Genomic DNA, 22409 nt, shown 5'->3' with positions numbered 1-22409 from the left:
CGCCAAACTACACAAGTCTCCAGTACTGAGACCAGGGTGTTCCAGCAGCCACAGTCCCAAGCTTGACCCTGCAAACAGCCTTGACAGTGTTACTGACATTTGGCTTCCCCCATATCACAAGCCCCTCCCCCATATACACACACCATTAGGCACTATTCCAGCATGTTCTTGAAGTCAGGAGAGCTTGAGTTGGCACCAATGTTCCCCTGGCTGCAGCCCATATCCCAAGCATGACCTTGGGAGCAAGCACAACATCTGTTCTTCATGGCTGGTGACTCCAATTACATCTGCCATCAGCTATGGGGCCACTTCAAGAGGACTCAGCAAAGAAGAGTGATATCGCATGATGCAGCCGGGACTCCCATAGCTGCCACGTGCCATCCAGCTCTGACCCTCTGTTTTTTTTTCCCCACGCAGCCTAAAGGCAAGACAGCCTGTGCTCCCCACCTATCCTTTGGAGTAGCCTACAGCTTCAGTTCTGTCAGGTGGTTTCCCCGGTCCCCACCCCCACCCCAGGCTACTGTGTGTTTCCACAGAAACAGTCCTTTAGAGACCTCGGGTGGAACCCAGCTTCCCAACTCTTGGCTTTGTGGTTTTACAAGGAGTTGTCATCTTGGCCTCCAGCAGTTCTCTGCCTCACCATCCTCCCTCTGCCCTCTGCCCTCTGCCCTCAGCAAGCCCTCTGGTTGAGCCTCCCACCTCAGCACATTTGCCTGTTTTAAGGCTTTCCCACTGAAGGAGGGAATAGCTCATGGTTGCTAATGAAAGTGATCGCAATCCCCATGTATTTATCTTAGATTATGGTCGTTAGGAGCTGAAACAGCTCCAGCAGCAGTCTGCGGTTGATGTGAAAACAGGCGAGTCCCAACAATGAGCTTAAGGAAAGGTGTCAGGTATAAATCTGGTCTTCAAACACCAGGGTGCATTCCAGACTTCAGAGACACTTCTTTGAATAAAGGCCCTTTTTTTTTTCAATCCTGCCTTTCTTGTCCTCGGGCCTGGAGCCGGATGAAAGTATAGGGGTGTGTGCGTTCATTTAGTCTGATAATGAGGGCGAGGCTTGCGGGCATGGTAATTTGGCAGCTCCGGCACTTCCTGTAACAGTTTTAATTTTTTTTTTTTTTTTTTTTTTATCCAAAGGCTGCTTAAAGACAAACATTTTTTGTTAAACTGCTAGTAGTTCATTTTCTGCAGGAACCGTGCAATTAATCTTGTTTATATTAAAGAGGCAGTTTGCCTTTGTCAGCTTTCCTGAGCTATAATTAATGAAGATCAAAAACGTTACAAAGACATAATATTTAGCTTAATGCAGATGAGGCCAGGCAACAGCTGCATCAATTAGAGGAGTAGAGAGAAAACAAATATCCCTTTGGAATAACTCAGATACATTAAAAGGTAAGGATCTTCGGGGATCATTCCCTCTGCCAGCCTCCCCGGTAGGCCTGGTGACAGAGTTTGGACATCAAATGGTTTGTAATGCCCCAGCAATCTCACCTCAACTGCAGTTGGAAGTACCTGAATATTCAGTGGCAGCTTAACCCAAGTTTAGCCAGGTGTGTGGATGTAGATCACAGGCTGAGAGCCTCAGTTTTGGTGAGGGGAGGCAGGAAAGAATGGGCAGGGCAGAGGAAGCTGGCTACCTAAAACAATCTAGCCTGCTGGAGGCAGCAAAGAAGTGAGGTGGTACTTTTTTTCAAGCCCTCTGAAGATGGTCATTAGAAATGAAAACAGTGAATCAGATTAACTCCGTGCCTACTCAGGTGACTTCCTAACCCCGTGACTAAGACCTGTGGCTTTCACGGGAGAGTTCAAAGGGACTGGCTCTGCTTTCAAACAGCAGTGCATGAGCTTTACCCTGTCACAGAGCTGATGGAACACTACCACAGTTAAGGCCACCAAGGAATCCCAGGGACATGGTTTGCAGACCCAAGGAACTGTAGGCGCATGTGCAACGAGTCAACAGGCTATCATCTCTTGGGGGCCTCACAAATTTGAGATCCCAATTGCAAAAGCCCAGGGTGGAGAAGAAAAAGCAAAAGCAGTAAGAAGTCACAGATTTTTTTTTTTTTTTTTTTTAGCATGCTCTGATGGTGCAAGAAGATAACCTGGAAGATGAAAGTGGCTGAATACAATGTAGTAATAGAGGGAAATTCTACTCAATCAATTACAAAAGTAGCTGGGCTTGTGTGTGGTTCTGGCTTCCTAGAACAGATAGATATCAGAATCTGCCTGTTCAGATGATGCAAATTCATTTCAGGATTTAATAAAGCCCAAGGGTGTCATTCTCACATCTCAGGTCTTAATCTTGTGCCCTTTAGCTTCATAATTCTTCCTTTCACAATTTATAGGAAGAACTCCATCATATAGACACAAAAAATGTTTATTGCAACAGTATAATTGTGAAAATTGGACCAATATAAAGGTCAAATATTAGAGAACTAATTTATTTGTGATTCACCAATATAATGAAATTCTTTGAGCCATTAAAAAGGTTAGTAATCAAGGGTGGTGGTTCTCAACCTGAGTTAAGATCCCTTTGGGGAGGGTTGCATATCAGATATCCTGAATATCAGATATTTACAATTCATAACAGTAGCAAGATTGAAGTTATGAGATAGCAATGAAAATAATGTTATGGTTGGGGAGCTCATCACAACATGAGGAATTGTGTTAAAGCTTCACAGCATTAGGAAGGTTGAGAACCACTGCTCAAGGAAATGGAAAAGCAAACTGCTAGCCTAATCTTTTCTTAAAAGGTGTGTTTGAACAAATAAAAACCCAGATAAAATGCATAATGGGGTTGGGATTCTATTTCCTTTTTGGGTATTTTGTTTATTTCCAGTTCTTCAAAGAACAGAAAATAAATATACTACTCCTATGTGCCAGACACTCTGGGCTAGGCTCTAGACAGAGGTGTTTACTGATGAGACAACCATTACACACAGATAGTTCAGTCTTCAAGAACACATAACTACTAAGTGAACACAAGGACTTTTGTTACTTCTTTTCTTGTGGCAGCTGGGAAGCCTAGTATATGAGAAACAAATACAAATTATCTAATGTATTGGTATTTAAATACTTGGTCCCCAGTTGGTAGAACTGTTTGAGAAGGATTAGGAGGTGTGGCTTTGTTGGAGGAATTATGTCAACTGAAGCCTCTGAAAGGTCATGGCCCAGGAAAAAGAATCAGTTCAATCCTTAAGGCTAAAGGCAGTAACTTCAACAGTCCAGCCCTGATAAAGAAAGTCAAGCCTGCCAGTGTCAATAGAACCTTCCAGTAACCTAACAACTGCCAAAGTATAACTCTTGTCTCTAGATTCTCTCTAATAAATCCTTATAATGTTATGTACAAAAAAATGCCAGCTACATGAAGTTGAAAAATGTGACCCATAATAATAATAATTTTAAAAATAGTTGATAGAACAATTTCAAGGTAACCCTTGTTGGAAGTAACAAAGACTTGAGAACAACTAATTCTAATATGGTCAAGAATTTAAAGGGAAATTTGAGCACAATCAGTGAACAGATGGAGAAATTCAGCAAAGAAAGTGAGTTGTTGTTGTTATTTTAAGGAAACTCCAGAACTAAAAAGAAAAAGGGCTTAACACTTTGGAGGCTATAAAGGAGCAGTGAACTGAAGTTAGATCAGTTGAAATTATAAAAAAAAAATCATAGGATTAATACAATTTTTATCATGCCCTTCCATTGCTCAGAAGCACACTATCTCCTGCCTTACCTACTCACTGCAGAAAGACTCTATATACTCCTGACCTTTTGCAGCTAATCCTCAAACTACCTTCTACCTATATCTCATAATACCTCATTTGAGGTCCTACCTCATCCATGTTCTAGCCTGCTTTTCTGTTGCTGTGATAAACACTAAGACAAAACAAAAAACAAACAAACAAAACAAAAAAAAAACACTTTGGGAAGAAAAGATTTATTTCATTTTACATTTCCAAGTAACAATTCATCACTGAGGGAAGTCAGGGTAGGAACATAAGGCAAGAGCTGAAACGGAAGCCAAGAAAGCTCACAGCTTACTCAATTGCAGCCCACGGCTTGCTCAGCCTACTTTATTATACAATCCAGGACCTTCCTAGAGGTGGTGCTGCCCACAGTGGGCTGGGCCCTCTCATATCAATTATTAATCAAGAAAATGCTCCACAGAGTTGCCTCCAGGCCACTGTGACAAAGGCAATTCCTCAATTGAAGTCCCCTATCCCAGGTGACTCTAGTTTGTCTGGCCAAAAGTACCCATCACACCCACGAACAAATTAGCATAACCATCTCCTTATCTTTCTGAGCATCACAACCATCTCAAACCCTCTCCTTTTCCAAGTTCTTAGGTGGCATCAAGTGCCTTTACCCAGGAAGTGCTCCTCAGTGGGCCCAGCTGGCAATGTGACCTCTCCTTTTGCTCCTCTGCCAATTGAATGAATGTAAAAAGCAAAACAAAACAAACAACACAGCAGCACTACAGGAAAGCAGCTAGCACTTCTGCTTTTGTGTAAAAATGTCCTCAGTCCTGCTCATTTGTCTATAGTCCTGCCTTCTTCATATGGGCACTCCATTTGGTCTCAGAGCACATTAATGTCCACTCAATTAATAAGCACATAGCTATGCTATCACAGAGTAGTCCTTTGGATATTTCTATCAACCTTCACTGTATGATGTAGTCCTAAGAGGCGCTCATGGGCTGGTAAAATACAAGAGCCTCTAGATATATGTAGCACCATATCCTCAGTGTGCATGGCAGATGGAGAAGTTGAAGGCCTGGGTGAAGTGTCTTTATCCATCGTGGTACGGCACTCCTTTCTAAACATTGCCACCACCCAGATGCAAGCTCATAAACAAGCTATACAAAGGATTTGAAACAACAGCTTTCAAATACACATTTAAATTTTAATGTGACTAACCTCCTTCCCCCTCATCATTTATAATCTGCTTTGCATTGCTTTCAATCTTCCTGACATTCATGACCTAATAGTATAATAGTCATGAATGACAGACATCCTGGCCTTAGATGATCTTAGACATAGTTGCTGAGGTACCAGAAATAAGTGTCAGTTCAGCTCTTGGTGACTGTCTATTAAGTTTAGGGTCTTTCTTGACCATCTGCTGGAGGTTAGGCATTCCATCAAGTTAGATGACACAGAAGATGGTACTAGATGATTCAATGCATAGCTGCCATCAGCCGCCATAGACTTCTCAGGGTACTGAGAAACACTTAGGTATATAGTTATCAGCCTGGTGAACAAGCACCAGATATAGATAGGTGTGTTACCTAAATGGCCCCAGAACACATTTGTCCTACCAGATGCTTGAATGAAGTGACGCATAGCAGAAGCTACAGCTGAGTCTCCAGCCAGCAGCCCAGCCAACGACACCCTTCCTACCTTTATCAGCCACATGCAATTCCTGCTCATCCAAGGTGTAAAGGTGAGGACTCCAGGGCAACACTGCAGGGACATCATTTGCTGAGACTACAGTGCAGCCATACTTTCCCTCTGCCCAAAGTATTGACCCCTAGCTCTCCCTGAACTTCCATCTCAAGTACCAGGTTTGTGTCCTGGAGAGCTCCATCTATGAAGTGGAATGGAGGACCAGGCCAGGCTGAGGGCAGCACCAGCAGAATAGAGAGTCGGGGGAGCAGAAGAAGTCTCCAGTGAATGTGATCATGGTCATGTCAAAGACCCTAATGCCTCAAACCCACAGGAATGCCACGTCCTTCCCCTGGTCAAGTATGGATGTTGACAATGTGTGCAGAAAAGTATCAGCCACAACTTCCTCCTCTTGGATGACTATCGCCTGAGACTGAGGTCTTACAGGGACCCCTAATGAGATGAGCTAACCCACCTCCTTCTTTGGCTGTATACAATAAACCCACCTCCTTGTTCAGCTGTGTATAATAGACTGCTGAGTTTCTGAGCTGCTGGTGCATCTTCATCAGAGTGTGTGGCCTACCAATCCCAGCTATTCCTGTACACATGTTTGTCGTTTCTTCATCCCCCACGAAGGCCAGTTCCAAAGCCATGTCCTTAGGGTTAGGGTTTTTGCTGTGATGAAACTCCATGACCAAAAGCAGCTTGCGAGGGAATAGTTTAATTTGGCTTCCACTTCTACATCATCCTCCATCATCCAAAGAAGTTAGATAGGAAGTCAGGCAGGGCTGAAACCTGGAGACAGGAACTGATGCAGATATTGGCTTGCTTCCTCTGACTTGCTCAGCCTGCTTTCTTATAGAACCCAGGACCACCAGTCCAGAGAAGGTCCCACCCAAAATGGGCTGGACCCTCCCCATCAACAACTAATTTAAAAAATACAGTGTAGACTTGCCTATAGAACAATCTGATGGAGGAATTTTCTCAATTGCGATTCCCTCTTTCCAAATGTCTCTAGCTTATGTCAAATAGACGTAAAACTAGCCAGCATAACCATGTACTCAGCATTACATCCACAGGACAGACTTGGTGCCTCTGTAGCATGAAGACAAAAACCATGCCCTGCCCCACCTCTCAGTCACATGGCGTTGGAACAGAAAAGATTAAACAGTCCTTGCATTTCCTATGTTAATCTGCCCCTACCCCACATACTGCTGTTCATAGCTTTGGTCCCTGTAAGAAATAATGATAGTGACCTACAATAAGGTCCTGCTGAAACATACGAAATCTAAAACTACTCTAAAACTACTCAGGACACTTAGTCTACCCAGCATGGGAGCTTCTAGCCTGCCTCACACATACTCAGAACAAGCCTGCATCTGGTTCACCTAACACGAGGCCTACCTTGTGTGGTTGAAAATTCACCGTTGGATATGATTTGTGGTCATTAAAGTGTGGCTGCTATGAAATGCACATTGCTTTTCCTTTTTAAAATTTTTTTATTTTAGTTTTATGTGCATTGGTGTTTTGCCTGCATGTATGTCTGTCTGTGTCTGGAACTGGCATTACAGACAGTTGTAAACTACCGTGTTGGTGCTGGGAATTGAACCCGGATACTCTGAAAGAGCAACCAATGCTTTTAACCACTAGGCTACCTCTCTACATGTCGCTTTCTTACCATTATTCTTTCATGAAACTGTAAGTTGGGGACTGTTGAACACGTAGAAAGAATGTTTCAGAGAGCTGTGGATTGCTCTGCTGTGAAATGTGTCCCTATGTGTTGCAGCCATTCCCTGAGGTCAGACATTTTCCAGGTGTCCTCCCTCTATCTTCACAGCCTGGCAGAACCCAGCGTATGCACGATTTAACAGCCTGGTGGGCCCAGATGCCACAGCTGTCTCCACATTCCGGAGAGGCAAGGCCTTCTAACCAGATGTCGCTTGCTTCATAACCCTCACAAAATGAGGCTGTTGGTCATGGGGAGCTCATAAAACTTTGAGCTAGATGTTGGTTGCCCATGAGATCTCCCACTGAACACTATGAAGATGTGGGCACTGATAAGTCATGGGCTGTGCATATTTGTGGGGTTTGGGGAAAATGAGGTCATCCATGTTCCATGCAGTCTATGGGCTGAAGGGGCTTTCTGGTAGGAGATGCTGGTTCCTGCAGCCCCATGCCTGGCTTCCAACCTCAAGTGTCCCATCTAATGGGCATGAGAAGGAATCCCCAGGCAGTTTCTACAGAAAATAAAAGGTGTTTTGTGATCTTATTCACAAATCATGCCCTGGTTTGAAGGCTGGTGTCTTTGGTGTGGTGGCAACGGGAAATCATAATCAGAGGTAAAGGCAAGGTCATCCTGAACCAGTTGGCCCAGCTCCTGCCAACATTGCCATAAAATAAACATATATCCTACCACTGACTGAAAATCAAAATTGTCACAATATCTATCTATCTATCTATCTATCTATCTATCTATCTATCTATCTATCTATCTATCTATCTGTCTGTCTGTCTATCTGTATGTATGTATCTATGTATCTATCTATATCTATACATATATGAATGCTATTGTTTTTTTCATAAAAATAATTATTTTATTGTTTTTATTAAAAATAGTCTATGCTAGCCAGGTGTGGTGGCGCTGCCTTTAATCCCAGCACTCAGGAAACAGAGGCCAGCCTGGTCTACAAAGTGAGTTTCAGGATAGCCAAGGCTACCCAGATAAAACCTGTCTTGAAAAAAAACATAACAAAAAAAAAACTTTATGCTAAAAGTTTAAAAATTAAACAGGGTAATAAATATGAACAAGAAATCAAGTGTGGGGGCCTCTAATTCCCCACCCAGAAGTTACGATCATTACTTTGCAGTGAACAGGCAGACTTTTTAAAGTCACTGAACTGGTGTAGCACAATAACCAGGGAACCTCGTCGCTTTCATCGTGCAACTGCCCCAGCGTCAACTAAGCAGAGGTGCTGTGGGTGGTTTGAGGTGTGAGCAAAAGTCCTGGGAGTTTTTCCAGTAGAGAGTTCGGCTACTTCTCAAAGGAACGCAGCATCCGTGAAAGAAATGACAAAAGCTCAGCCTTAAAGCTGTTCTCTCTGGAGAACGGTAACCGCCAAAGCCATCTCACTTGTGCAGCTAAGGAGCGTAGGGCAGAGGCTGTGCTCTGTCGGAGGCAGAGATGGGTCAGGGCAGATCCACAGGCTTCTCAGAGGCCCTGCTTCGGGCAGGACCTGGGCTGATGGAGACATGCTCATATGTCTGTTGTCCCAGGTGTGTCACCATCCCAAAGAACAGCCCTGGCTGCAGGTGCTAGCAGGAATCCGGGTGATTCCAAGGAGCCTCTCTGTGAAGCAAGGGAGGCTGGGAGTGCCGGGTGGTGCTGCCAGGATGCACTCTGAGCACATCTTACCTGGAATGGAGGACTGCCAGGAGGAGGGCCGTTTGTCCTCAAAGACACCGAGCACTTGGCAACCCTCCCAAATGACTGATTCCTCATGCTTGAGGATTAGTGCTTCCAGCAGCAAGACGGAGAGGTGCCGTGTGACAGATCTAGGTAGGGAATCTCTAGTTTGGTTAAATTGTCTTTTACTTCAAGCAGCGTCAGAAGAAAGCATAGGATAGAACGATTGCTCACAGAGTAGGGCCTGCCCCAGGCATCCATGCTTCTATTTTCCGTCCCTGGGGGTTTAGAGGCTCTGGACACCTTACTAAATGGAAGTATACCACACTTGTCCTTAAGCCACAAAGCACATGGCAGGGTTTCCTTCCTTATATTCCACTGATCTTGCAGACCACATTTTCTTAATCTATTTAGAATCCCTGATCTTTGAAATAAATGTCTCTTTTTTATTTTGGCTGTATTATTTTCCAATCATTTTTCCTGGAATTCTGAGTGGGTGATGTTTACGATGCACAAATAAAGCAGATTTTATTCATTCCACCAACTTTTCACTTGGCTCTCATGAGGTCTCAAAGCAACCCTTTCCAAGATTTTAATGTTAGCAGGTTTCAGGCTTTTAAACTTTAAGTTTATTGTAGTACCAATATATTTTAGTTCTAAATACCTTGGCATCTTTGGAGGGCTCTTGGTGTAAGGATAAATAAAGTACAGCATTCCAACCATGACAGCATTGAAACGCATGTGGAACACCTACTAAACAGTTCTTTTTGCTTAGCCTGCTTCATTCTTTGGCAGAGCACCCACTAGCCTCTCCCAGGGCCTCTGGAGGAGGGCTCAGCCACACACACTGTGCTTCGTATGATCCTTTGTCACCAGATAAGATCCCATCCCAGTGCCAATCAGAAGGTGGGGTTTCCATGCAAACAGGCAATACCACAATGCATACAGCCACAGTGCCCTGTGGTCAGAGGCTCAAAGCTGTACTAAAAGAGAGCAAGCTTTTTAAAATCAAGGAACTGCGTCACTTTCATCATGCAACTGCCCCAATATCAATTAGGCAGAGGTGCTGTGCTCCCCCCCCCCCAGGCTGTCATCCACACAGGTGGCAATGGAGATCATCTGGTAAGCCTGGGCCAGCTCTGTAGCCAGCAGCTGCCTCTGCCCTTTGTGCTGACATAGTGATGTCTAGAGCATCTGGAACTCACTCTGTGGCCCAGCTCTTTTCTCTGTGTCATCTATCTCTGCATCCTATCTCTCCCTCCCTGGACCTGAGCTGCTCACGGCTCTGCTCACGGCTCTGCTCTGATGGCCTTTCTGTCCCCAACCCCAACTCTGACACTTAGCACTGCAAGGCTAAGCAGACACAGTAGCAAGGAAATCCTGTCCACCAATGACATAAGTGTCCTGGGTTCTTCCTAGAACAGGAAAGGGTCCCACTGAGAGATGAATGACAGACAGGGGCAGCTCCCACCAGCACTGTCACAGTCAAACTATTTTGACTTTTGAAAGAAAACACTGTTCTTCTGATTACATGTGCACACTGCTAATCCAAGTCTTTTTAAGCCCCCTGACTTTAAAATTCTTCCTCTTTTTACCATCTGAGAAAGTCCTACCTCTTCTTGCCCCATTTGAGAAGTGAGGTCACTAAGGCAAAGAGAGAAGAAATGACTCCAACAAGATCACTGCTCAGATTGTCTCTTGTCCATCTTGACCCAGCCCAGTAGTATCCCTGAGACAGCTGACTGGAAATGTCCCTCCAGGGGTGTGTAAACAGCAGCATGCAGGAAGACAGACCCAGGCAAGCACTTGTGCTCTGTTATTCAATGTACCAGGTCATACCACGATCTTTTGTTTTGTTTTAATTAGCACATAATAATTTTACAGATTTGTGGAGGACAGAATGGTAATTAAATATTGTGTGGTAGATCAGGATGATTGGCACATCCATCATGTCAATCAGACATTTATCGTTTCTTTGTATTGGGAACATTTAACTATAGGCTCTCTTTATGTTCAACTAATTGTCATCAACTGTAGCTGCCTATTCATGCAGCAGAACATTAGAATCTCTTCCTCCTGTCCCATTAACACATTGAAGTCCAGTCTTTGCTCTGAACTTTTTGTGCAGAAGTCAGGGTGACATTGGAAGCAAGTTTACCCAAATCTGTGTGACACCCTGGGTAGGGCTCTTCCAGGCTAGTAACAGCCTGTGTCAGCAAGGACAATCTTACTTTCCTTTTTTGTTTGTTTGTTTTGCTTTGTTTTTGTTTTTTTTTCCAAATCAGTTCTTGGGCTAGAATGAGTGCCTCACTCATGCTGGGTACTCTCCACTAAGCTCCAGCCCCAGCCCCTTCCATTCCCTTTCTAGGAAATGTATTGAATACTTCAACTATTCCACCTTGAAGAAAGGTCCAAAGTGGAAAAGAGGGTAGAGGCATTATAATCTACCTCTGTTAGTGGGTGGTTTAGCTGTATGAAGAATGAATGAAGCCAGGAACAGGTTTTGCTCTCAGTGTCACTGATTCCAAGCTCAGGAGGATATGAGCAGCCTCTGTCTTCTGTGCTGTCCTGCAAAGGCCCTGGGGATACAAAGCAGATCCACCTCTGGGCTCCTGGCTGCACTTGCAAGGTATCATGGCCTCCCTGAGTCCTTCCTGTTACTGTACTTGCAAAGAGAAGGCTCTTTCAAACCGGTGGAACAAGACTCTCATTTTGACAGGAAGGATCCAAATCTTTAAGTTCCTTGCTTCATGTTGGGACTCGAATTTAAGATAGAAAAACAAAGTGCTCTCTGAAGGATGACACATAATGGCTATTTATAGTTTGCCCCATCCGGGTCATCTGTGTGAAGCAATACACCTGTGCTGGGTCAGTGGGGAAAAATGGGGGTGGCCTAACCCCAGAAATAGGGGCATACCTGCTTTTGAAATACAAACAAACTAAATCCTGTCTACTCAAATTTAGAAGCCTGGAGCAGGTGGGGGGTTTTTGTTTTGTTTTGTTTTTTGTTTGTTTGGTTGGTTGGTTTGGTTTGTTTTTTGCCTTTTTTTTTTTTTTTTTTTTTTTTTGTGGCTGCTCTGGTGTGATCTTACACACTCTCCCACTTGATTCCTGGAGTGTGAACCTTTCATGGGAAGTGTGGATGTTATATGATTGTACCAGGAAGGTAAGCTGGCCTGATATTGAAAGGGTCGAGAAGAAAGAAGGAACGTTACTGGAAGGGAAAAGTTTCGGAAATGGTCGTGGGTCATCGTGTGGGCGGGAGGGGAAAGAGGAGCCTCACTTCCCAGTGCAGTCAGAGCGTGAGCAGCAAAGCCACCATTGACATCTCCCAGGAGATATCACTTGGACACATGGATCCTTATGATTTCCGTGGGTTTTCAGGAAGCCATGCCTACAGCACCCTGAGCCTACCCCTTTGCTGACTTGAGCCTCTTGGCCTCCAGAGACCCCAGACTCAGCTGCCTTGCTGTCTGGCTCTGGTTCTGTCACTTCTCCTCCCAAAACCCTGGGAAGGAAGAAACCCTCAAGCAGCTCTTGGCTTGCGCCTCAACAATCCTCACCATGTGTAGGACCTGCAGGTACCTTGGCTTCCCAAAGCATTCCTGATATGGTACTTGCAGGGAATGATAGATCTCTCTGCTACTTCATAGACTCTGCAGAGTGTAGGGAGTGGCCGTGCAGGGTGGTAGAAAGAGGTCTATATGTGATGGAGCCTCTCAGCACGGATGCCTGAGGGTATCCAAGGCAGTTCTCTCTGGCTGCTGCTGTCCCCTCTGTAGCAGTGTTGCCTAATCCCATACTCACTGAGTGATTTACCGGGCCTCCTTAGATACCCAGTTTTCTTCCTAAGCCAGAGAAGGCTACCAGGAGCAAGATCCCAGCACATAGGGACAGAGGTCACACAAAAGCTGCTGCTTTTGTTGGGATGACTACATTTGATAGCCAACACTTCCTTGTTGTGATTCTGGGAAGAGTATGGCTGTGGTGGCTCTGGGCAAACCCTATTATGCTTTAAACCAGTGGTTTTCACCTTCCTAATACAGTTCCTCATGTTGTAGCGACCCCAAACCATGAAATTACTTTGTTGCTACTTCATAACTGTAATTTTGCTTCTGTTGTGAATCGTAATGTAAATATCTGATATGTGACCTACAAAGGCATAGCCACCCACAGGTTGAAAACTACTGCCATTAAACTGTCCATGTTCCCTTTTGCCACATTCATGGGTGCCTAGGAAGAAGCTGCACATTTCATCCCTGGCTCTTGAATGTTTGTCCGCCTGGCCAGTGAGACAAGACAAACATAGGTCCTTCAGAAACTCAGTAAAAGCAATTTAGAAATGTGGTGTCTCCTGGCTTACCTATAGACTGGAAGAAAGACTGCAATCTGTGTGTGCTATCTCTAGGGAGAGTAAAAAAAGACATAGGCAAAAGCTGGGTGCTCCCCTTTTGAAACCTGCTTCCTACAGCAAGCATTGGGCCAAGACATCACCAGGTCCAGGAGACAACCCAAAACCATGTTTAAAAATGTAATCTTAACAAAAAGAAATCAAATAGGCAAATGAAAAAATTCTTTCATTTTTTAATATTGTGGAACATGAATTAGCAGAAGAAAAGATCAAGACACTAAATCCTGCCATATGATGAAGCCCAGTTACTCTGCTCACAGACAGGCTGCATGGTTCCACATGCCAGATAGTCTGCAAAACACAGGACACTGTTTTAGGGCATAGTGAGGACCACCTGAAATCTCTGCCCTTGGGAAGTAGAGTCAGAAGGATTGCAAATTCAAGGCTGTTTCAATTTATAATGACAAAAACTGAACAGGCAACGGTGGGGGTTGGGCAGGAGACAGCTGATGACAGAGAGAAGGGAGAGAAGGTGCTTTGTTCCGGACTCTGATATCTACATAGGTACAAATGATCAGAATGCTACCTGGATATGGGAGTTGTATGGTTTTATTCTGAGTGACTCCTAAAACAAATGAGCATTTAAAACTAATTTAGTCAGCAATGTGAATATAAAAATACAGTCCCTCAATAAGAACAGTGAGACTTTGGGTCTTCCAGAGGCCTGCAGGCTCCGAGAACAGCTACCACCATGGTGCATTGTTTACCTGCAGGCTCTGCTGGTCTTTATTCCAGCCCTGCCTTGCCTTGCGTGTCACAAAGTGGGACAGCATATTGCTCTGTGCTAAGTGAAGAGAACACTTTGGTGCTGGGGATCAATAGGGAACCAAAACTGCTCTTGGGTCCCGTCTAAGGCTCAGATGCTCCCACGAGACTGACCGGGACTCTCAAGAGTCCCACTGCTTCCTGTCTATGCTCCTGCTCCCAAGGACCATGGTGGCTTCAGAAGGCAACAAGGAGTACAGGAATGTAGGCCCCAGTGGGGGTGGTTACACTGAAGACATGCACATCTTGCCCAGCCCTCTGCACGTCGGCAGCATGCCTTCACCTTCAGACAGCCCCATCCACGAGGGAGCAGACTAATTTGCCCACGTTAACAATCTCAGAGGAGCCAAGAGCACTCTGAGAGTCTGTACTTTACAGCCTACTGCAGCTCTGCCCTTTATCTCCACTAAAGTCAAGGTCGTATTTGTCCCACATGCTTTGGGACTGTGGCCGTATGCCTACCGAACTGTGCAGCAGGCCTTCTCTCTATACAGCATGACTACCACCAGCTTCCTGCTCCCTAGCAGAGCCCTCTTGAGAGGGATGGCTGGTGTCATGGTGACAGCTGACATGGTGTCAAGCTGAGCACATTGCTTTCCAAATATCTGAAGTCTGTGAGAGCAAAGAAATGAGAGAAGAGCTGAGGGGGAACTTGGCATGGTATTTCCATAACATAAAACAGGGTATTCTAGACTTCATGGAAACACAGGAAATAATTAATTTATCTGCTGGTAAGAAAGGAAAACAGAGCAGTGATCCTGAAGAGGACATGCTAGGACTTCCCATTGCTGAGTGGGACATGTCAGCTATGGACCACCCTATTCTTCACTTTCCTCTGCTTTCCCACAGTGGCTCAGCTAACACTTGGCCATTCTCCCTTCAAAGAATCTGGGAGAGTCTTCCTGACCTCCCAAATGTGTCAGTTTCCTGTGCCCACCGTGTTCCCACTAAACTCATCCCTAATTCCCCTCAGTACTTATCTTGCTGACTTGTGTTGGCCTTTTGTGGTTTCCACCAAATTGTGAAATGCTTGCAGGACAAGGACAGTGTCAACCTGATTTTTTAGTCTTGTCTGGAATAGGTACTCTATTGCTTTGTGATGGACAAATGGACTGGCAGATAGCAGACCATGAGAGATAAGTTCTCCATGCACACACACAGAAGAGAGAGGACAAAGGAGGAAGGCAGGGAAGGAGGCAGGGAAGGAGAGAGGGAGGAAGAGAGAAAAGGGGGGGCTGGCTATGTAACACACTAAAATATAACAATAAACTGGGTATACCGCAGTTATTCTGTGAGGTTATAATGGTTTTGAGAAATTCCTGTGGCCTGGTGGCATCGCAGCCATGAGAGCTTTGTGGCATAACACATTCCTTGTTTGTTTTGTGGTGACACTGATATACACAAACCTACTGTGGTGCCAACTGCATACAAGAAAACGTAGTAAAATTGTCTACGGCACTTCACATTAGCTGATGATAATAAGCTACTAATATAATAAGTTACTTACATACTTATTATATTAACTTTTAATTGTTGCTTTAGAGTGCACTGCTTTACTTATTGAAGAACAAGGTAAGGCTGGCGAGGTGGCTCAGCTATTAAGAGGGTGAACCACTCTTGTAGAGGGCCTCGGGTTCAGTTCTTAGCGTCCATGTCTTGCAGGCCCATAACCGCCTGGAAGGCTGGCTCCTGGCGGAGCTGGCGCTCTTCCCGGCTTCTGCGAGCACCCACGCTCACCTGCACACTTACTACACTCACACACACACGGAAAAATCTTTAAAGAAACATAACTGACTGGGAAGCAGTGTTTGGTGTTGCTCTGCCATCAGGTTTGGACACCCACGTTCACTTTGTCTCCTCGCTACACTGTTTCGCTTATGTTCTGTGTGTCTCCAGTCATTCTCTTCAGCAGGGCGCCAGGAGCAGGAGGCTGCGCCACATGTGCCAGCAGCCTGCTGTGTGCTAGGCTGTACCATTCAGGTTTGGGAAAAAGCAATCTACGACACCCATATATGAATAACTTCTTCAAAACATCCCCATCATTATCTGTGTACATGTACTTTTGCGTTTTCATGTACTGTGTGTCCAGAGAACACATAGACGTGCCCCATCACCCTTAAGAGACAGCAGAAAGCAGATGACCCCCACCCCTCTGAGATTATCACTGAGAACTTTCCGAATGAAGACCTCTCAGTGCGGTGATAAGCGATGGTTCCTGGTTCTCTACTCCTGTGTGATGTGGTTTGAACTTTTCAGTGCCTCCACATACTTAGTGTTCAAACATTTCTGCCTCAGCTTCATTCTCTGTCCCTCTAGGCCCCTGCTTGGTGAGACTGCCAATTTTTTTGCTCTGGGATGTCCCTAGCCATGTAGCCATGAGAGTCCTTTCCTAGCAGAACCAGGGGTGGCCTCACATGTCTCGGGGCCATAGGAAACAGAAGAAATGGAGGTTCTGGTTCAAAACAGTCATTGAAGACCTGTGCCTGAGGTACTCCGTCACACCAAGCACTATACAAAGACCCTTTCCCCTCAGGGTCCGGTAGAGCAAATGAAGCAAATTTTCCAGACACAAGAAAGGGAGGCTGGATTCATCTCTGCACCACTGAGCAATAATTAGTACTCCCCCATGCTGTCACTCACCAAGCGGAAGTGCTTTTACTTGCTGTGGGATGAACCCCAGCTTCTGTTGGGAATGAAGGGCTTTCTATGTTAGAAAGAACGGGGGAGGGGGGCTGTTGGGAGATCAAGGGACCCTAAGGCAAGGGGAGGAGGCCTCCTGCAGGAGAAAGCTTGGGAGGTGGAGGAGAGGGAGAAGGTTTGAGGACATGGTCCCGCATCTGCCTCCCACACACTGCTGGCTGCCAGCACCTGGCCTCCCCACGGAGGAGCCTGGTGAGCCCGCTGCAGGCCTCACCTCCTTCCCATCAGACACAGTCCCCTAAGGTTATTCTTACCTCTGCTCCCAGTCACTGCACCCTGATGAGGACAAGAAGAACCACATGTCATTGCCTAATGCAGGAACTCCCGTGGGTAGAGCAGAGAAAGCTAGAGGATGGAGGCAACCATGGCCAACACACATAGAAAAATGAGTGCAGGTCTGCCCATCCTGCAGGGCTGCATTGTCTCAGCCGACAGGTGTGAGATAGAACGTGCCCAGGGTGGTACCCTCTTCATAAGAAATAAACCCATAGGTAGCTCCCCCTCACTCAAGGGTGATCCGGCAGCTAGAACATGGAGGTGCAGAGACTGGGCTGTCCAGGTTATGGTGACTAGAAGGGAGGCTAGCCACCCTCGGAGAACTGGGCAAGCTGCCCAGTCAAGACACAGAGTCTGAAGACAGAACTTGGGACAGTGTGCCTAAACTCCTATATAATTTAGTGTTTATATAACCCCCATATACTTTAGTGCAGTTGTCCTCAGACAGGAACCCTGTGTCTCTCTGATCCAGGGTCTGTAAGACAGCTGCGTGCACAATTTTACAGTGGCTGCACAGAAACATGGATGCATGCTTGCATAGATGAACAAAATTAAGGATTCTGCAAAATATAGATGAGTGTTGGCCGGAAGACGTAAGCAGAAAGAAACCTAGCTAAGTCTGTCTTTATTTCTGTGTTCCTGGGAGTCGGTTAAACATGCAGTTCCTCACTGTGCTCCCAGGAGGCTACTGACATGATGCTTCTCACACCTCAGTGTGCTCAGAAGCAGCAGATGCAGTGGAAATGCAGACCCCCAAACAGCAAGTCTGGGCAGGGCCCCAGAAGACGCTGGTGATGTGGGGCCTGGGCCTCCACTGGGAGCCGCAAGGCCAGTATGTTCTGCTTTGGCCTGGGTTTGTGCCTTGTCTGAACATCCAGGCTGACTGCAGAAGAGGTTTGTGCTGAATCTCAGGCATTGCCTAGCAGCTCACACTGAAGGAATCAAGCCCTTGCCTCCAACCTGAGAGGCTGGCACAGACACACCATCCCATCACCTCTGCAGGGCTCCAAGCCCTGTCTTATCGGCCCTTCTTAACTCAGCTGGATAAGGAGCCAAGTTACTCGAGTTTCATAGAGAAATCCATAATGTTCCTCAAATAGGGTTGTAAAGGTACCAGGCAAGGGGAGGACAGAACACCCAAGCAGAGGGTCCCTCACTCTTGCAGACCTTCTCCATGGAGTCTCGGTTCTGGACCTAGAGCTTGCTCACTCGGAGACTCGGGGCAGTGGTGAGAACAGAAGCTGGCCAAAGCACGTGTGTTTGGATCCATACTTTTCCCACTCCTGCGAAGCCTTGAGCAAGTTACTCAGCTTGTCCGTGTTGGTCTACTGCACGGGTAAAACGGAATTATAGGAGTCTCCCTGCATAATAATGCTAAGATTAAATGACTTAACATACATTAAATATGTGCCTGGTCTACTATAGAAATGGCAACCTCTACGACCACCACCACCACCCTGTGTTCCAATGCCACAGCTGAGGCTATGAAATGAGAAGAGGATGGCCCCGGCCACAGAGAGCTGGTGGCCACGGTGTGTTTCCCCAAAGGGCCCACAGCAGCACAGGGGTGTGTGGGATCTATGTGCCCACCTAGAAGAATCCACCTGTGCCTCCAGGCACCACCATGCGAGAAAGCATGGCACCTTCCCTGTTTACACTGTCCTGCTGAGAGGTGGAAACAAGCCTCCCTCCAGTTCCTGTGAGAAGGAGTGTGCCCACTGTGTACCTGACCCTGGCCTTCTCCACGTGCTCTGTGGACAAAGCACATCACTGTAGAAAATTCAGCCTGGGCCGTTCATTGTGAGGAAGGGTGCTCATGAAGATGAACACCCTTCTCATTTTCTGCCCCATTCCCAAGGTCTGCAGCAGGGCTTTGATACAGTGAACACACACATGGCACGGACAGACCTAAGGGACTCACCACGACATTCCCACCAGAACCCCACGGTGCCTTCAGCCCATTCTCTGATGTTTCTCTGCCTTTACCTATATACAGCAGCTGCCCCATAGGCTAGTCATAGGATGAAAAAAAAAAAAAGAAAAGAAAAGAAAAAGAGAAAGAGAAAGCCAACCAGTGCAGGCACTGCTTCTCACAGAGCTGCTCATGAGGCAGTGGCAGCCCCTCCTTTCCTGGCGGCATACATGGCTCATGTGGTCTGTCTGGGCCCAGGGTCTCTGCTGGACCATGAAAAACGTTGCAGACATCAGGTAACAGGCAACTGCAGTGGAACTCCAGTGGACTGTGTTGGCAGCTGGTGGAGCTGGTGATTTACCAGCAGGTACAGTTTGCAGGACCCTGGCCTGGGTCGTTGACCATCTGACAGGCTGTGCAAGCTAAGCATCCACATTGCATGCAGGTAGATGGGAGAAGATGCCACTGCTATCACACCCCAGCCAGGAGCCTCCCAGGTTGAAGGCAGCTTTCTAGCCCTTACACCACTGTTGGTGTGGAGAATGGGAGTCCCTGAAGTGATAAGAGGTCACAGCTGGGAGCAGCTGATCCCCCACTTCCTCCAGGCGGGGCTAACCTCCATCTGTACCCTTGATGTTCAAGACAGCATGGTCCACAGGGCAATCCTTCCCACCCAAACTTTACAGCTTCCAGGGTAACTGGGGAAAACACTGAAGATGCTACTAGTTTTTTGTTTACCTTTGTATATTTGTTTTCCTTTTGACCCTAGTTTTATTGGGTACATCTCTAATGAGCCTTTCAAAAAGTGTGCTAGGCTCACAACAAAGTGTGTGAGCTCACAGCCCTTTTCTGTGTTTCAGGGAAGCTCCCAAGAATCTGCTATAATTAGAAGTCAATTAAATTAGAAACCAGTGATATGCCTCTTGGAAGGCCTCCAGTACCCAGAGCCCCTGGCTCTGTCCACAGTCATGGTGGAAACTCATCCCTGCTACACCCACTGTGCTGAAGCAAGGTTAGAGCTGTGGACCTGAGGCAGGAGTGTGTGTGTGTGTGTGTGTGTGTGTGTGTGTGTGTGTGTGTGTGTGTAAGCAGCCCCTGCCTGACCTCTGCTGCCTCACCCCAGCCCACCCATTAGGGCTGTAGCCAGCCTCTCAGCCTATAGGCTAGACTCCCCGCCTCTCCTGCTGCCTGCCCCAGCTTGCTCCTTGCCAGAAGGAAAACACCCAACAAGTTCACAGCTGAGGGCATCCTGGGCACTTTCATCTTGCCTCACTGGACTGAGGTGTAAAAGTGTCCAGAAGGTCCGCTGTTTCTGGAAGACCACCCAATAGACAGTGATCTGTGAGAGCAACCTTGAGGACCTGAGCATGTGGGTGAGTCCATAGAAGACCTAGACTCTATCCCTCTAGGCCTTGCCAGTGACCCTGGCCAGCTCTTCCTGGACTCTTGCAGAGTGCCCATCTTCAGTCAGCTCTTGGAAAAACACTTCTCCCCAGACTGAAGTGGCTCTGCAGTTTTGTTTTTTTTTCTCCGCACAGAGTTCACAAAGTGGGACAAAAGCATCCACTCTCATCCTCAGTCCATGGCTGCCTCTACACTCTTATTGCCAGCCAAGTCGATCTGTGCTGTAAGACTAGGGTGCCACTCAGAGCCCACCCCTGTGCATACAGGCAGCTTCAGCCGCAGGCAGAAAGGTCTTCTCCAGGAAGTCTTTTCTACTCCGCAGTGGACAGTTGGTGCTCCAGGCGACTGAAGCACCTAGATTCTTGTCCTTGTGCTGGAGGCCAGACCCTCAGCCTCACACATGCTGGTGATAGTACTTCCCCACTGAGCTGCTCCCCCAGCCCAGAACTGTCTTATTTGCTTATTATGGTGATAGATAAGAGTGACATCTCAGACCACTGCTTGGATCCCATCTACCACCACCCCCTCTCAAACAAGAGTGTGCACACTTCCTGCTCCATGGGGAGGAGGCAGGAGGCTGGACAGGACTGCTTAGGAAGGAAACGGGTCCTGAAAGCTGTAGATCCCAACCTCCTCAGATACAGACCCTAGCTGCCTCTGGCCTGTTTACTCCTGGGGTGTTACTCTCCCAGACTTAGCAGGACCCAAAACCTGTTGGGATCAGAAAGTAGATGCTGAGCGTCCAAATACTCAGGGTCTCCCTGACCCTACCCAATTTGTGCATCTCCTCTCTCCTCTCTAACTTATTTTCAACACACAATTCTTTGGCTACTTTTCTCAGAGTCTTTAGGACCAAGTTCCTACGAGTAGGAGGAAAGAGGGGAGGGTCAGGGGACAGAGGGATAAAGTGGCTTCTGGGTGCTGTATCTGCTTTGAGTCTCCCTACCCAGCATTCTTCTGTGTGCTGTTGGAAATCACTGGTTCCCATGAACATGCATAAGGACAAGAGAATATGGGATAAAATATCTAGGAAGTTCCTGATGACTCGGTTTGATTTGAGGCTTAAATCAGCAGTGGATTCTGGAAGGCTCCTAGTGTGCTCTACCGCTCATAGAGAATATGCTGTCTGTACTTACACTGCCCCAATGCTAACATCATGGCTGTTGTGCCACACCTGGAGAACCCATAGCTCCCATGAGCTTATCATCTCTCGTTAACGTGTAGGCTAATTCATACTCATACTCCCATAAAATGGCTTGACCTGGAAACCCAAGTCCCAGTCCTCAGTGAAAAGATGAGAGGATAACACTATGGCAGAGCAGTGTGCTAATGTAGTAATTGGTGTGAGTATGATTCCCTGCACTGTGGCTATCCTCTATACATTAAATAGTCGTATGGCCATGGACAGGTCACTTGACCTCTATGGCCTTCAGTTGTTTCGACTATGAAATTAGGTGGCTAAACTGCATTATCTGACTCACACATTCTAATGGCCTCTCAGAGAGAGGGCAGACTTTTCTAATGGGCTATGAGAGCAAGGACATGCACCAGACCCTACTAGTATCTCCAAGACTCTTGTGCTGGATCCCAACAGGTAGGACCAGCCCAGGGCAGCTCGTAGTTCAAGGTTTCACAAGACTCCTCCCCAAGCTGAAGAGCATGGTAAATACTGGCCCCACACTCCCAGCTTAACAGCAGGGCCCACATGCTCAGTCTTCCCTCTGAGGGCTCTTTCTAGGGCATGGTGTGAGGCTGGTGAGGGTGCCTGAATGGCCTCGGGTCACCAGCTTGGAGCTTACCTTAGAGTCTGTGTGTTCTGTGGGGTGTGCCATCCCTCGTGCTGTTTGCAGGAAAGTTACCTTCAGCCACTGAGATGTGATGAGAATAAAGGCAGCTGTACCACCTCTACTGATGCTGTATGTCTTTCAGGTGCGCTTCCAAGAGATCATGGCCCACATGGGGGACTGCAAGTGGATGTCCTGGCTCCCGGTGCTGGTGGTGAGTGGTTCTGAGTGCCTGTTTTCACTGACCGCTTACTTCAGCACCTACAGGGCAGGAGCCTTCCCTTAGGCTGAAACCTTCACTAGCTACACCACCTCAGACTGCCGTCAGCCCCCACACCTCACCAGCTATACCACCTCAGACTGCTGTCAG

At 46.7% G+C, this 22409-nt stretch overlaps 1 protein-coding gene across 1 annotated transcript in view; it reads left to right on the top strand.

The window, feature by feature from the left end:
- Edar (ectodysplasin A receptor) overlaps positions 1–22409 on the top strand; it is a 72526-nt gene that overhangs the window by 25115 nt on the left and 25002 nt on the right. The window contains exon 2 of the mRNA XM_055614313.1: positions 22185–22253. Within this exon, the coding sequence (XP_055470288.1) occupies positions 22203–22253 (51 nt within the window). The 5' untranslated portion in view covers positions 22185–22202. The remainder of the gene's footprint in view (positions 1–22184; positions 22254–22409) is intronic.

This window comes from Psammomys obesus, unplaced genomic scaffold (genome assembly GCF_907164565.1).
Source record: "Psammomys obesus unplaced genomic scaffold, mPsaObe1.curated_primary_1811, whole genome shotgun sequence".
Lineage (NCBI taxonomy): Eukaryota > Metazoa > Chordata > Mammalia > Rodentia > Muridae > Psammomys > Psammomys obesus.
The sequence above is the reverse complement of the archived record's forward strand: the minus strand, read 5'-3'. Positions and strand labels throughout refer to the sequence as shown.